Below are 16,280 nucleotides of genomic sequence, written 5' to 3' on the forward strand. Positions count from 1 at the left end.
GATTCAGGAGTACCTGAGTTCAAATCCGGCCTCAGACACTTACTAGCTGTGTGACCTTGGGCAAGTCACTTAACCCCCATTGCCCCACCAAAAAAAAAACAAAGCAAAACAAAAAAACAAAACAAAAACAAACAAACAAAAACAAATGACCAAGTTCCTGGCTATCTCTTACCCAAGACATTTAATGTCCCAACTCGGACCATTTTCACTCTCTGTCCCCCCATGCCTGGAATGTGTCTATGTTAACTGCTATTTTTGAACATCATTTTTATAATTTTTTTATTCATGTAAATTTTGATGGTGATATGTTTTATATATGCATATATGATTAACTTTTTTGAAGTATATAATGAAAATTTGACGTTCAAAGTGATAGCTTCTTTGCAAAATAATCAGTACCAAATAGATTTTTAAATTATAAGATTTTTAAGGAATTGAAACATTTATTTGCTAATATAGCAAAATATCCTACCTCTTATTTCCCTTTCCATTATATAAGTAATTGAGGAATGTTAAGTGGACCATACGATAACCATTTTTTACCATAAATATAGTAGGAAGTATATTAAAATCAATTGAATCTTTAACACAAGTCTGAATAATTTCTTAATAAACCATTTCTAGCCAGCTACTCAAGTGTAACTTATCTGATTTACATTACTTTTCCTGAATTCTAAAAATTGTCACTAATAAATATCCCAACCCAGTAGATTCATCCTGGGAACATTTGAACGGTGGAGAATTTAAAAGTATTTAGCGTTCTTCTACCAAATATCTTTAAGCATGTCACACCTGAAAAGGAACTTCAGCATAGAAATGATCATATAATAATAATATTGTAAATACTCATTTCTTAGTTAAAACCTTACCAATGAATAAATGATTCAGAGAATAAGACTAGTTGGGAGGTGCATTTAAAACACCTGATTGCCTAGAGCCCTGTTTACTAATTAAATTTAGTTCAACATTTTTAAGTGACTGTTGAATACTGGTACCACGATAGGTGTTAAGAATTCAAAAAACAGGACAGCTAGGTGGTGCAGTGGATAGAGCACCGACCCTGGAGTCAGGAGTACCTGAGTTCAAATCTGACCTTAGGCACTTAAGATTTACTAGCTGTGTGACCCTGGGCAAGTCATTTAACCCCAGTTGCCTTGCTTAAAAAAAAAAAAGATTCAAAAAACAAACAAAAACAAATATTGTTTCATTGGGGGAAGGGAGGTAGTTATAATATATAAAAGAAGAGTGAGTACAAAGTTATTTTAGGAGGGAGAGAATACTAATGACTACAGGGATCAAGTGAGGCTACTAGGCTATGGTATTACAATTGTTTAAAAGAATTCATGGACCTTTCAAAATGTGTAAGCTAGTCTTATGAGTTAGTTACTCATTTTAAGCAACTGACTCATTTTAGCAAGACATCTTAATACAAGAAAACTAATTCTAACAGTAGCCTATGCAATTGACCTGCTTTATGTGTTTTTCTTGCAGAGATGCATGCATCTTCTCAGTTTTGATAGCATGGCTATGCAGGAATTATTGTTCTTATTAAGATTGTTACAAGCTACTGAATCTCTGAGGCAGAGAGATAAATGAGTGTTGTAGCCTCATTTTCCCCTGAATAATTCAAGTCTCAGAAAGTAAAGTCAAATGACTCAATTAAAAAAAAAAAAAAAAAGAAACCACCACCATAATTTTCTTCCAGGGCTGCTTATTAAAAGCTTGGCTATTAAAAGCTAAGTACTGTAAACTAATTTGCATTATAGCAAGTTGTTCTCTATTTTCTGAGCCAGACATTTCATCTTTCTCTTTTTTTTGTTTTTGTTTTGTTTTTAACATAGGTGCCCTACTCAGAATTAGGAGGGAAAACTCTGGTTATGGCCGTCTATGATTTTGACCGTTTCTCCAAGCATGATATCATTGGGGAGTTTAAAGTAGCCATGAATACAGTGGACTTTGGCCATGTGACTGAAGAATGGAGAGATTTGCAAAGTGCTGAGAAGGAAGAGGTAAGAAAACCATTGCTATTTTAGTGTTTTATGCTGATCTTATTGTTCCCTAGACATCAATGAATTCCATAAAGAAAGATGCTCCTGACCAAGGTCATGCAAGGTTCTCAGCTACTGAACAAATTCAGTCAAATATGGAGTCCCAGAAATTGGTAATCTCATAAAAAGCATATAGGCTTTGCAAGGTAGTACATAAAAGAAAATGAAGAGACTATGCATCGCATCTATAAACAATTCCCACATTTACTTTCATTTGACGCAAAATTACTGTTATAACTGTCCCAAAAGGGTTACAAAAATGTTTTGTCCTAAAAAGGACAGTGAAAAAATATGATGCCGGGGCAGCTAGATGGCGCAGTGGTAAAGCACTGGCCCTGGATTCAGGAGTACCTGAGTTCAAATCTGGCCTCAGACACTTAACACTTACTAGCTGTGTGACCCTGGGCAAGTCACTTAACCCCAATTGCCTCACTAAAAAAAAAAAAAAATGATGCCTCCCTGCTTTTTCTATAATCATTCTAGTATTTTCTGCTCTGGATTACCTAGCTTCTAAAGAGGAAGAAAAACAGCATGTTTTCCATAATTAGTTCTTTTGCTAGAAGACAATTCATTGTTCCTCCTAGACAGTCTGAGCATGATGGGTGAAACATTCGATGGAATTCACAAAGGCTGAGACTTAAATGCATTTTTTAATGGTCCCTCTTTTTACAGTGCTTTTCAAAGAGTTTTTTCCCCTGGTTTTATTAGTACAGGCCGTTGTTTTTAGTGATTTACAACAGGAAGTTCAATATTTTCATTGCATTTAAAGTATACCAGAATCAATTCTGTTTGATTATACTTTGCCTGCACAGCAGGGCATGGACATGTTAGAGTGTGTCTCAGCAGCCTGGTGGGAACAGGCTAAACAGCTGTTTGACTCACTGAATTACTGAGGCAGCTCCAGTTCCAGCCAGATTGGGGTCTTGCCAAGGGGTCTGTGTTCTTGCCATCACAACATCAGCATTCTCAAGTTACCTCCGGCTACTTCTGGTCTTCCAGATTACAAGTTAGCTCAGTTGTGAATATTCAAAACTGGCCTGAGAAATCCAAGTCACCATTTGGTGAGGAAAGGACCAAAATAGTCCTACAGAGAAGGGACTGAAATTTTCCATGGGATCTCCGTATCCAGCCCATCTCCTCAGAGTCCTCTGAAAAATGGCATTAGGTCTGATTGAGTACCTAAGAACACCTCCATTGAGCAGTCACTAACCAAGGGTTTTCAATTGTGCCAAGGCTAAATATATTTCAATGAAAAAGGTCAAGTTGGTTCAGAATCATTTCTACATCATTGTTTTTGTTTTTGTTTTTTTAGTGAGGCAATTGGGGTTAAGTGACTTGCCCAGGGTCACACAGCTAGTAAGTGTTAAATGTCTGAGGCCAGATTTGAACTCAGGTCCTCCTGACTCCAGGGCCAGTGCTCCATCCACTGTGCCACCTACCTGCCCCCATCATTGTTATCATTTTGTTTTTAGTGTTCATCCTGGTAGGGGTTTTTCCTTTCTTATAGGATAGGAGACAAGGAAAGGAACCATGATTTCACTAGTAGAGGAAATTTCTAGGTAAGGAAACTCCCTATGCCTATCCAAGTCAGAATCTTCTCTGCCACTGAGAGCCTGAGAGAGTTGACTCAAGCAGAGGGGTCAGACACTGAGAGCCTACAACACTCCAGAGTGCTGCCTGAAGCAGATCAAAATTTAATTGTGAAATATTTACCAAAGTAAAAAAAAAAACCCACGAACCACAAACAATATTAATATGTTGTTTTCTAAGTGAATATGTGGGCAGTTAGGTGGCATCAGAGTGCATAGATGATATTACATCCTCTTAATCAGTCTGGAAACCTTATAGATATCCATGCTTTTTCATCAAGGCTATCGCTGGAATGATCCAGTGTTTACTGCATCTTTCCCATACCTTCTAGACCTATTGTCACTACTGTGTTCCCATACTCATTAACTTGAACCCAAACTATCTCATTAGCCTATTAATGGGTCTCCCTCTTTTATATCTCTCTCTAGTCCAATCTACCTTCCATACCAATGTCAGAATAAACTTAAATACAGTTCTGAGTATGCCACCTTCTTGTTACTAAACTTTAATTTGCTTCCCTTTCCCTAAAGAGTTAAATCCAATGTAGGCCTTCCACCTACTTTTCCAGATTTATCTCCCATCATTACTCTTCAAATATTATATAATCCAGCTAAATTAGTCTTCATGACATGTGCCTTCTTGCCTCCAATATACCACGCTTTGGAACATCTCTTTCTTCACCTCTAGGTCTAAACCTAAGATGCAGTGATTCCTAAAATTCCCTCCCTCAAGCTCTGCTTGTTCAAATTCTTTGAATCTTTCAAAGCTCCATTCAAATGTTACCTCTTCCATGAAGTTTTCTTTGTTATCCCTGTCCAAAGGTATTTTCCATCTTCTCTAGCTCCCTATCACATTTTGCTAGCACTTCTATTTTGTACTACAGTAATTTTGCCTATTTAAGCTAGGTGCCTAATTACTGAAGAGTGGCCAATAATGAGATATTAAATTAACTGTAAAAATACCCCTGGGAAGAACAATGATAAGCTATAGCTCTGGTGACCTTTTAAAAAAGTCAGTGTGCTCAAATCTGACAGCAAGGATCATAGGACTTAGGTCCTCGTATGCCTAGAAAGAACCTCAGAGGCAATGTTCAATATCCTCCTTTCAAGGATTTGGAAACTGAAACCCAGGGATATTATATGACTTACCTCTGAGACCACACAGGGAGTAAGAGTTGGAGGTAGGATTTGAATATAGATCCTCTGAACTACAGTTGGTTTTATGGTGGATAGAGCACCAGGCCTAGAGTCAGGAAGACCTGAATTCAAATACTGCCTCAGTAATTAGTTATATGACCCTAGGCAAGTCACTTAACCCAATTTGCCTCAATTTTCTTATCTAGAAAGTACACTGGAGAAGAAAATGGCAAACACTCTGGTGTCTTTGCCAAGAAAGCTCCAGATGGGATCAGGAAGAGTCAGATACAACCAAAATGACTGAAAAAACAACCACCTCTCACAGTGGATAAAGCACTGACCCTGTGTTTAGGAGGACCTGAGTTCAAATCCAGCGCCAGACACTTCACACTTACTAGCTGTGTGAACCTGGGCAAGTCACTTAACCCTCATTGCCCTGCAAAAAAACAAAAACAAAAACAAAAATCAAACAAAAACAACCACTTCTGACTCCAGAGCTAGTCCTCTTTCCACAGAGCCCAGCTCCTGATGGAAAGTATAAAAGATAGCAGGAAGAGAGGAAGCCATGAGAACAATGATCGCTTTACGGTCTGCAAAGTGCTTTACAAGTGTTATCTAATTCCATCCTCATAAAATAAGTGAGATAGGTACTATATTATTCCCATTTTATGGGAAACTGAGACATAGAGATTGAGACACAACTAGTACATTTCAAAGGCCACATTTTAACTCCAAGTCCAGTATCGGTCCACTGTGCCAGCCTGGGAAAAACCCCATGATGCCACAGGAGCCAAAGCCCAGGCAGACATAGCCACAACAAGGAAGAGGACAGGACTCTCAGAGTACAGTTGTTCAGCCCACAGAGTCCTGGTCCTTTTCTCTGTGGTAGCTGCCTCTGCCCAGACTTCTGCTCTCCTAGTCCATATTCCTTCTGATAGCTTCCCTTTTCCCTGAGGGATCACCTCTTCTCCCCATCTTCTTGTGCAAATCTAGCCAGGAGCTTCCTTCTTCTTCAAAGTCTGATTTCCAAGTAGACTGACTTAATTGACTTTTAAAGGTCAACCCCCTGGCAGTGGCCTATCATTGTTCACACTTAGCTCAGCTCCCTATTTAATTCACTCAAAGCACTTGTTCACACCTCATAATGGGATCATCTGGCCCTCCTCATTTTTATAGTTAAGTACCTCCTTATCATCCCCTTTTCTGTAATTAGATCTGGGTCTTTCAAGGACAGAGTCCATTACATGCTCATTTAATCTTCCTTCCCTCCAAAGGATGGAGTACCTTGAGGGCCGAGACTGTGTCTTGTCCATCTTTGTATTCTTCAGATGCACTGCACCTACCTGGGGTCTTTTATTTGAAAGGTGCACATTAAATGTTGGCTGAATGGATTTGAATTGCTTCTCTATCTCCTTTTGCTTTCTTAGTCTTTTCCTTCCTCCTCCGCCTTCAGTCTGGACACGTTCTTCCTTGACATAGGCAAAAGAAATTGGTCTCCTTTACATAGTGGTTTCCATTTTTTTTCAATACTTCAGCGTTTTCCATTATTGTTATAAGGGAAACTTAGCAGAAAAAGAATTTCCAGTTTATGAACTGTATCTTTGGAAGACTAAACCTGGGCACAGACTTCTACGTGATAAATGGAGTAAGTTTCCAATTACATTTTATATCTGAAGGATTACTTATTCTTGCTGTTGTATTCTACGTCTATTCATGCTACTGTCCATTAACTGCAGAAAATTATAATTGGGTGAATAAATTGAAGTCTTAGATTGACATTCTTCTCTTGATTTTAGAGAAACTGTTTTTCCATTTCACATGACTAATTTGGTTTGTGATTTGGGTTGCAGTTTCATCAGACAATATGAAATGGTATTTTAATGCCAGGACCAATGAAAAGTGTAGTAGCAGGATGGCCCCTAAGGAAGTAAGAGGAGTAAATTCAAGGCAGTTCTTATAAATCTCAAATTTGTACCACTGGACATAGGGTCTTTGTAGTTAGGAAAATCGGATGTGGAAAGTGATTAAGTCAATTCATTTTAGTGCTGTGTGGTTTTAAAAGAGAAAGAGTAGGATTTGTCAAGACATTAGACAAACATAAAAGTTGTAAAGATCAGGAAGCAATTCACGAGTAAGGATTTCCTGTTACTCATACCTGGGGAAATTATAGTCTTACAACCTAGGAAAAGCAATTGACAATGAAAATGGTAGTATATAAGAAAATATGGGATATGAGGGTTAAGCCTTCTGAACTAAGAACCAAACAGTTTGGAAAAGAAGGGAAAAAGGGAGCATTTTGTCAAGGGAGAGCCATGAATTGAACCTGCCATTGGAATGATTCCTCTGACATAGACATAGCCAGTATTTCCTTTCTGGTTTGATTGTAACCCATCCATTCATAAAATCAAGTCCTACAGTAAGAGACAACAAAGCAACATACTGGTAAGGGTTCTGGTTGGGAGATCTGGATTCAAATATAAGTATCCTTCCTATAAGCATGACTAACTGGAGTGACTAGGCTAGTCACTCTTCTTAGAGCTATGAAAATGTCAGATATTAAAATTCCTACTGCCTGATAGACTGATTCTAACTTCTGAAGATGGATGTTGCCATAGAATAGGAGGCTCAAAGGTTTAAAAAGCTCTCATTGGAACCTCCTACCAATTCTGGGAGGAAGCAGCATGTATTATCTCCTTTTTACAAATGAGGAAACTAAGGCTCACAATGAATATGAATTAATGAATGTATCTGTGGCATGGGTCCCACAGCTAATAAACATAGGTAATGAGATTCAAACCGAAGTCTCTTCAAACTCCAAGTTTATTGTTCTTGGCACTAAACACCATTTAATCACTAAACACATAATTAGAGTGAGTCCAACAGTCTTTTGTCTTGGTTTCTTTACTTTGATGAACAGGAGTTGATGTACTCTAAATTCAACTGTCTGAGCTCTGGTATTGGAGGATAGAGATGGGGTCATCTTTATATCCATTGATTACCTGGAATATTATTTATTTCCCTTCCAAACAATTCTTGGAGACAAATTCAAATGCCTTGATGGAGAATCAAAACAGGTGTTTCACAATTCCTATAGACTTGATCTTAGCATAACAGTAATTTAACAATTGAGATTTTCCCTGTTTTATGACTTTTCCAGTTGGATACAATCCACTGAGCATTTATTAAGCACTGTGCCAAGGATGAACTGTGCCAAGATCTGGGGAGAAACATAAAATGGGGGGTCACCCCTCAGGATCCTTTGTGTGTGTGTGTGTGTGTGTGTGTGTGTGTGTGTGTGTGTGTGTGAGGGGTGCAGTGGGGGAACTGGATCTCCCTATCTCATCCAAACTGGAAATTCAGAAGTTTGCTATCTCATCCTACTACTGATCAGTGCAGAAGCATTAAAATAACCAGCTTCATTTTTTCAACCTGGGTCACTTCCATCCTCAGGTAGATTGGTGGGCAACCACTCCTTGGGAGTTCATCCATCCTATTAGTACCAGACTTAGGGTAGACAGTCAATCAGCTTTACCCCTCTGCAGCTCAGATGTCCCTGACTCAGCCAACTGACCAAGCTCTCAAGCCTACCCAGGAGCAAGGGTTACATCCTTATATCATCCCATACACAGTAGCTTCCATTCTCCCCAGGGAAGAGTAGGGAAGAATGTATTCTTCCTTCATTTCATACTATCAAATACTGGGAATCCCTCAGGCCCTTTAAGACTCACCTTGCATACCACCTCCTTCAAGTGCCTATTGTCATTACCTTAATTCTTTTTTTTAATCTTTAAATGCTTTATTTGAACATACAAACATGATTTTTAAACTGATCTACACAGCAAACAAAAATAACTTTACATCTTTTTGTACATTTTACATGAAAACATTCAAATAGACTTGCTGAAGATATTCTATACCCAAATTCTTTGCGTACTGTTATGTACATTTCAGGGCACTACCACCTTATGATTTACGAAACTGGAACAAAAATCTCTCATCCATTATACACTCTTTTGCCATAGAGATAGGCAGATGAAGTGGCAGAATTTTAAGCTGCTGTAACACTTTTGTTTATATATTTATGGAATGTGTCAATAACTAACCTTTCAAAGAGGAAGAAATAGAAGCCTTAAATGCCCACAACATATTAGTGCACATCACAGATCAGCACAGATCAAGTAGCATTTATATGCTTTTTAAAAGCTAAGGAAAAAAATTCCTTAATTCTTAGTGTTCAACCTTTAACCCTAATGAAATCACTTTAGATTTATTTTTACATACTTTATATTTGCTCATCTGTGTACATGTAATTTCCCCCCAGAATAACGTGATTTTCATGATACTAGGGAACTCTTTCATTTTGTCTTTGCATCCATTTCCTTGAACCTCATGGGCATAAATACTTGAGGAACTGAGTTGAACTAGATTCTGAAAAATGAACCACTCTACTCCTAGACTACTGTATACACCGTTTATCTGAATCTTTCAGGTCAGACCTTGATTCAGAACTTTCTATCTTTTTTAAGAACCTTAGAAAGAATCACTGTACCCCTGACCACTGATAACATGTAAATAATTTGAACTGACTGAATGACAGCCATTTCCCTTTTTCCTATTCATTATTTCTGATGCCTGACACTTCTATACCTTTTCTTCAAACAAAATTATTAGAAGAAAAATGTTCCTAGAAATGAACAAGACATTTTGATGAGCACTCAGGCGGCAGCACATGTAAAATGACTACATTTAGTCAGTGCATTCCATAAGCATTTATTAAGCACCTACTTTGGGCAAAGCACTACACTGGGCATCTTTGATATGAAGACAAAACCCCGAGGTATTGTTGTTCAGTCCTTTGTTTCATTCCTATCTGGTTGTCTGTGACCCCATTTGGGGTTTTCTTGCCAACCACTTGAGAAGTTTTCCATTTCCTTCTCCAGATCTAAATTCGAATTCAGACTCAGGTCTTCCTGACTCCAGGCGTGTCATTCTATCTACTGTACCACTTGGCTGTCCCTAGGTAACTTACATTCTTATGGGATATAAATATATAAACACACACAAATAAGCAAATGGAATAATATCCATATGTATACATATACTTATTTATATGTATGTGTGCACGCACACACATATAGACAAAGTATTTGGGAATGGCACCTTTTTGTCCTCCTTGAAGAGCAAATTTGTCATCTCTCATTTTTATGGCCTTTGTTGAAAGGTGATTTCAGGATGAAATTCTGTGATATAGTGCAAGTGTAACAAATAAATTGATTGCTGAATTTCAAACAAGCTGGGATGTAATTTAATTAGCACCAAATAAGAAGGGAAGAGAGGCTGCTTTGGTGGTTTAATAGAAAATCTATTTTACAAGGGGGAAAATTGTTATTTTAAACCCTAATAAAGTAAACATATATTCCACAAGGAAAATGGATAATATATATAATCGAATATCAAGCATTTTTCATTTTAGAAGGTTAAGGACCAGTTGCTTTTATAGAATAAGAGTAAGAAAGGAAAAGCAGTTTGCCAAAACATTTCACTGTTATGAAAAAGAAAGTTAATGCTATCTTCAAGCTCCTGGGGTATGTTCATTGAACACACACTACTTTTTAAGAAATTCAATTCAACACACATACACACACACACACACACACACGTTAAGTGCCCACCATTTGCAGAACACTGTGCTAGGTGCTAGAGAAGATACTTTAAAAAAAAAAAAAGGCAAGGTTCCTGCCTTCAAGGAATTTACAATCTGATTGGGAAAAAAGAGATATGCGAATAACTTTTGATACTTGAATGTTATGTTAGATATGTGATCTCATAGATAAGGGTAAGTACTCCTTTGTGCTTGCTTCACATACTGATACTCTGTTGTTCTGACTGTAATCAATCCAGAAATAAAAGTAATAACAAATGGTGTTACATGGTTACAAAACGCTTTACATGCATGATCTGGTCTGATCTTCATAATAACCCTGTACAGTAAATATTACAAATGTAATGAGGGACAACACTATGTTTCTTTTAGCACTCCATTCCCGGGAATTCTTTATGAGCTCAATAAGTGATCATGACTTCTGGACACCCCTGTATGCAAATATTTTGTTGTTGTTGTTTAGGTATCCTACTCTTTGTGACCTGGAGTCAGGAAGACTCATCTTTGTGAGTTCAAATCCAGCCTCAGACACTTACTAGCTTTGTGACCTTGGGCAAGTCACTTAACCCTGTTTACCTCAGTTTCCTGATCAGCAAAATGAGCTGGAGAAGGAAATAGTAAACCACTCCAGTATTTCTGCCAAGAAAACCCCAAACAGGGTCACAACGACTCAGACACTAGTGAAACTACTCAACAACAACAACAAAATTTCTACATTGATTTTTGGTCAACCAGGTGCCTTGGCTCTTCCTCACAACTGTTTCAAACACTTTTGTTTTCCACTTTGAAACATCATAACGCAATCAGAACTTAGATGAGAAGGGCCATTTCTATTGTAAAGATAGAGAACAGAGAACCTTAGTTTCTTCCCCAATAAACACCATTGAACAAGTAACAGTTATTTTCCTTTCTTGGCTTCCTGACAAGTGATGCAAAACTGAAATGCATACTCATAGACAATTGCTATTTGAAAGGGCCTTAGGGATCATGCTGGTGCAGCGTTCTACCCCAAACAAGGATTCCCTTTGCAACCTTCCCACAGATGTTCATCCAGCCTGTGCCCAGACACTCTCAGTGACCCAGAATGGGCTGCCTCATAAGGCAATCTTTGGGGACAGGATGAATTGGTAGAGATTTATTTTTATGTTAGAGTCAGACTCCATAGAATTTCCAGTTTTTGGAGTTGCCCTGCCAACAGTCTTCCATACACATTCCTTCCGTTGTTGGTCTCTGCTTTCCCCAGGCTAAGTAGCCTTAATTCACGAAGGAAAAATGTTTCTTGCAAGACAGTGGATAGAGTTCTGGAGCTGGAGTCAGGAAGTCCTGAGTTCAAATTCTGCTTTGGACATTTACTGACTTGTATGACCCTGGTAAAGTCATTTAACCTCTGTCTTCCTCCATTTCCTCATCTGTAAAATGGGGGAAATAATAGCACCTTCTTCCCAGGTTTGTTGTGAGAATCAAATGAGATAATATCTGTAAAGCTTTTTTTTTTTAAATTTCAAAGTACTGTATAAATACTGGTTGTTGTTATTAGTAGAATTCAGACATTTTGCATATATTATCTTGTTGGATTCTCACAGCTGTTATCCCCATTTTATAGATGAAAAAACTGAAGTAAGTGACTTCTCCAGGAAGCCTTTTCCCATCCCTCTTAATTCTAGTGCCTTCCTTCTATTGATTATTTCCCATTTCTCCTGTGGATAGTTTTATGTTTATATAGTTGTTTCTATATTGTTTCCCATATTAGAATGTGAGATCCTTGAAAGTAGGGACTGTCTTTTGCCTTTCTTTGTATCTTTATCACTTTATCACTTTTAGTGCTATGCACATAGTAGGTGCTTAATAAATGCTCATTGATTATCATGGCCCTTAAGTGACCGCTAGGAACACAGGTCTTCCTGACATCAAATCCAACACCATTTTCACTGTTCTACCTAACCTTTTGAAAGCAAACTAAAATAGTATTAGCTTCCACAACACCCTAGGGATATTTATGAAGCCTGAAACCAACGAATACCACCCCCCAAATCTTTTTCTCATTAGATGCTGTTCATCCAGCTCTCCTTTATCTTGTGTAGATGATTATTTGAACCCAAATGCAGGTCTCTTTACATTTATCCCTGCTACTCACAGATCCTCAGAGTGGGAAGGGACCAGAGTGTTCATCTAGGCCGACCTACACCTGAAATAGAATCCACTCTACAAAAACTGTACAAGCAGTTGCCAAGACTTTGCTAGAAGACCTCTGGTGAAAGAGAACTCACTCCTTCCCAAGGCAGCCCATTTCACTTTGAAGCAATCATAACTATTTGGAAGTTTTTCCTTATATCAAACCTAAATCTTCATAACTAGGCAGCTGGGTGGCTCAATGGATAGAATGTGTGGGCCAGACTCAGGAACACCTGAGTTCAAATCTAACCTCAAGCCTTTGCAAAGCTATGCAAAACACTTCACATCTGTCTACTTCAGTTTCCTCAACTGTAGGTTGGGAATAATAATAATACTTGCCTCCCAAGGGAATTGTGTTATGAGGATCAAATTAGATATTTGTAAAGCTTAACACAGGGCCTGCAACAGAATAGCTTGTTTCTTTCCTTCCTTTCTTTATGCAACTTCTAGTTATTGCTTCAAGTTTTACCATTTGGGATATCTTGATAAATTAAACCTGATGTTCTAGCCTGTCAGTATTCATTTTGAGTCTCAGTTTTCTCATTTATAAAGGGGAGTAAGGAATATACACACTGCCCTACCTTTTAGGATTATTGTAAAGAAAACATAAATGAGGCAGCTAGGTTACACAGTGGATAGAGAGCTGGGCTTGGAATCAGGAAGACTCATCTTCCTGAATTCAAATCTGGCCTCAGACACTTAGTAGCTGTGTGACACTAGGCAAGTCACTTAAGTCTATTTGCATCAGTTTCCTCATCTGTAAAATGAGCTGGAAAGGAAATGGCAAACCACTCCAGTATCTCTGCCAAGAAAACCCCAAATGGGGTCACAAGCAATTGGACACAATTGAAACAACTGAACAACAACAGAAAGAAAACATCTTATAAGCCACAAAGCGTTATCTAACGTTATGTTTGGTGTGTTGTTACTAGATAAGCTTGGAAATGTAGGTTGGGGGCTGTAGATGAACTTAAATGCAGAGCCTTAACTAAGGCACTTGAAAATTGTTCTTCCATACTGTAAACATTATCCAATATTTCTGAATTGTATGTACCTATTAATTTTTATAAGATAAGGCAATAGCATTGCTTATTTAACTTGTAGTCATAACTTGTATATCTCAATGAGTGTTACTGCACTCAAAATAGTTACCTTCAGAAGTCACACACTTATTCTAAAAATGCTGCCACTTCTCAGATCAACTTTGCCACTGCTCTTCTGTAGTTCTCTTAAGAGGCCAGAGTTATAATCTTTGTCCTTTAAGGATAGATTTCAAGAGCTGGAGTGTCAAAGAAGATTCTAGGCTAGTTTGGTGTCAGAAAGTCCTGGGCTCAAAACCCACCCCTGATACCTCCCAGCTATATGACCTTGGGCAAACCATTTAGCCTCTACATCCCTTGTTCAACTTTCTAGGAATTATCTACTCATTCTTACTTACTTAGGTTCCCCTGAGCTCTGGTAGAGAAGATTTCTACATCAAGAGTTAAATGAATATATAACATATCTCTTATTCTAAAGGCAGCCAAAAGTAATTAAGAACCAAATAAGATGGGTAATCAAGCTGGGCCATCCTGTTTGGACTTCAGAGAAAGGTGTGAATATGAAGTAATGAGACTGGTTTTCTTCAGTGATTCATCTACTAACTCTAAAAACAATGCCAAAAGAATTACATTTAAGTCACATTTTGCATATGCAAAAGTAGAAAACTTGGGCATTCTGTGTCGTGCCCAGTACAATCACGTGTTTTCTGTGCAATATACACAGCCTATATTTTATTAGAAGCCAGTGGAATGATTGTTTGGTTGGATTTTTGAGAGAGGAGGCATGGGATTTTTTAGATGAGCTTTAAATGAAGAGCCAAAGGTGGTTGAATCTGCATAATTTACAGGCATATTGGTTGGCACAAGGATAAATGCAGAGGTGGAAACAGAAAGAGGGAACAAACAGAGCCCACAAAAGAGATTGAGGAAATAATAGAGATGAGTTCCGTCTGGTAAGGGGCCTCTGTAATGTGAACCTGAATTTGGATTGCTATTGAAAATGAGTTGAATTCTGAGTAGGAGGTAATGTGACCAAAGCCAGAGAGGAGAAAAATGTCTACTTTAGAATTGCTTTGGGATATTTAATGATGGTTTCCAATTAAGCTGATTTTATGTTGTGAACCTGTTCCTTCCTTTTCTTCTTGGTTGTTTGGTGAATTTTTTGAATTAAATGCTTTCACCTTCTGTCCTGCTCCTGACTAGCGTAAAGCCTACCAAATGTTTGTATTGTGAAATCTTAATCCATTGCAATCTGTTACCATGCAATTAAACAAAATGTCAGAAATTTAGTTGTATGAGTTTACTATAGCATTGAGGGAGGAGGAAATGAGCATGGGCTTTTAAAAAGTTCTTTCGATAATTGAGAGCTTGAGGAAAACAAAATAGAAAAAGAATTTATTTTAAATGTTGCAGAGTAAAATTGTGGGTTTGTAATCCAAATTAAAAAAAAACTATAGATAAGAAGAGTAATATGGATTCCAGCTTTGTAATTGAAAGACCTGAGTTTAAGTTCTCTTTTCATGTGATGATGGCTAAGTAACAATATGAGCTGTGTTTGGAGGAAGAGGCCCTGGATTCAAGTCCATTTCTTGTACTCAAATCCCTTTCACTTCTTTGGGACTTGATTTCCTCACCTGTAAAGGGAGAAGAAGGGATGAAATGGATGAACTATAATGTCTCTTCGCACCGGAGTCATACGGTCACAAATTAAGAAGGGGAAGGGATTGCAGAGACCACTTAGGCTAACCTTTCTGACAACATCCATACCTACTCAGGTTGTAGGATAAAGTATCCTGATGTGGATTCAGAAGACCTGGGTTCAAATCCCACTTCTGAGGCTTCCCACCTTGGGAACATGATTTAACATTTCCTGGGCCTCTGTTTCCCCATGTTTAAATGAAGGAATAGGTTTAGATAGCCTTTCAGTTCCTTTCCCCCTTTTGATCTCTATGCCTGTCTACTGTCATATTTCCTCCATGATCGCCAAACTGCTCTTGACTTTTTTTAAGCTTTTCTTCTGATGGTAACCTCTCATATATATCCTCAGATCTGCTCCCCTTTCTGGACCTTCTCAAACTGCCCCATCTGCCCTGAGGCTCAGTGCCGACAGACAGCTTCAGTGGAGGAAATACCCTGGTTTTTCATATGAGTAGGATTATATTTTCTCTCCTGTTTCTAATCTCCTTCCTAATAATAACCAATATTGCCTTGACATTTTTGGCCTCAGCATTACTTTTTCAGCCTTCGATGTGGCTTCTCTTACTTATTGATGTATTTCTTAGATTTAAAAAAGAACCATTCCTCTCTGTAACATCTAAAAGCAATGTTATTTATATTTTATTTTCCTGTATCTCTTAATTATTGAACATACATTTTAAAGGCAGTGCTGATTCCCTACCTTCCTTGATATAATAGTAGATTGGTACAACTCAGTTTTTGACATCTGCTTCTTATATACTCTTCCATCCAGTCAATCAACAAGCATTTATTAAATGTTTATTATATGCCAGGCAATGTGCTAAGAGAAAAAAATAGGCCCTGACTTTAAGAGCCTAAATTCTAATGAGGGAGAAAACACATAAATAAGTAGGGACATACAATATATATGGCATGCATATGTGTGCATGTATGT

General features: G+C 37.9%; 1 protein-coding gene across 4 annotated transcripts in view; it reads left to right on the plus strand.

Annotated features, from left to right (window-relative positions):
• SYT1 (synaptotagmin 1) overlaps positions 1–16,280 on the plus strand; it is a 755,577-nt gene that overhangs the window by 545,161 nt on the left and 194,136 nt on the right. For all 4 annotated transcript variants that reach the window (XM_043966329.1, XM_043966326.1, XM_043966327.1 and 1 more), the window contains one exon: positions 1,842–2,009. In XM_043966329.1, the coding sequence (XP_043822264.1) occupies positions 1,842–2,009 (168 nt within the window). The remainder of the gene's footprint in view (positions 1–1,841; positions 2,010–16,280) is intronic.

Source organism: Dromiciops gliroides, chromosome 5 (assembly GCF_019393635.1).
Source record: "Dromiciops gliroides isolate mDroGli1 chromosome 5, mDroGli1.pri, whole genome shotgun sequence".
Classification (NCBI taxonomy): domain Eukaryota; kingdom Metazoa; phylum Chordata; class Mammalia; order Microbiotheria; family Microbiotheriidae; genus Dromiciops; species Dromiciops gliroides.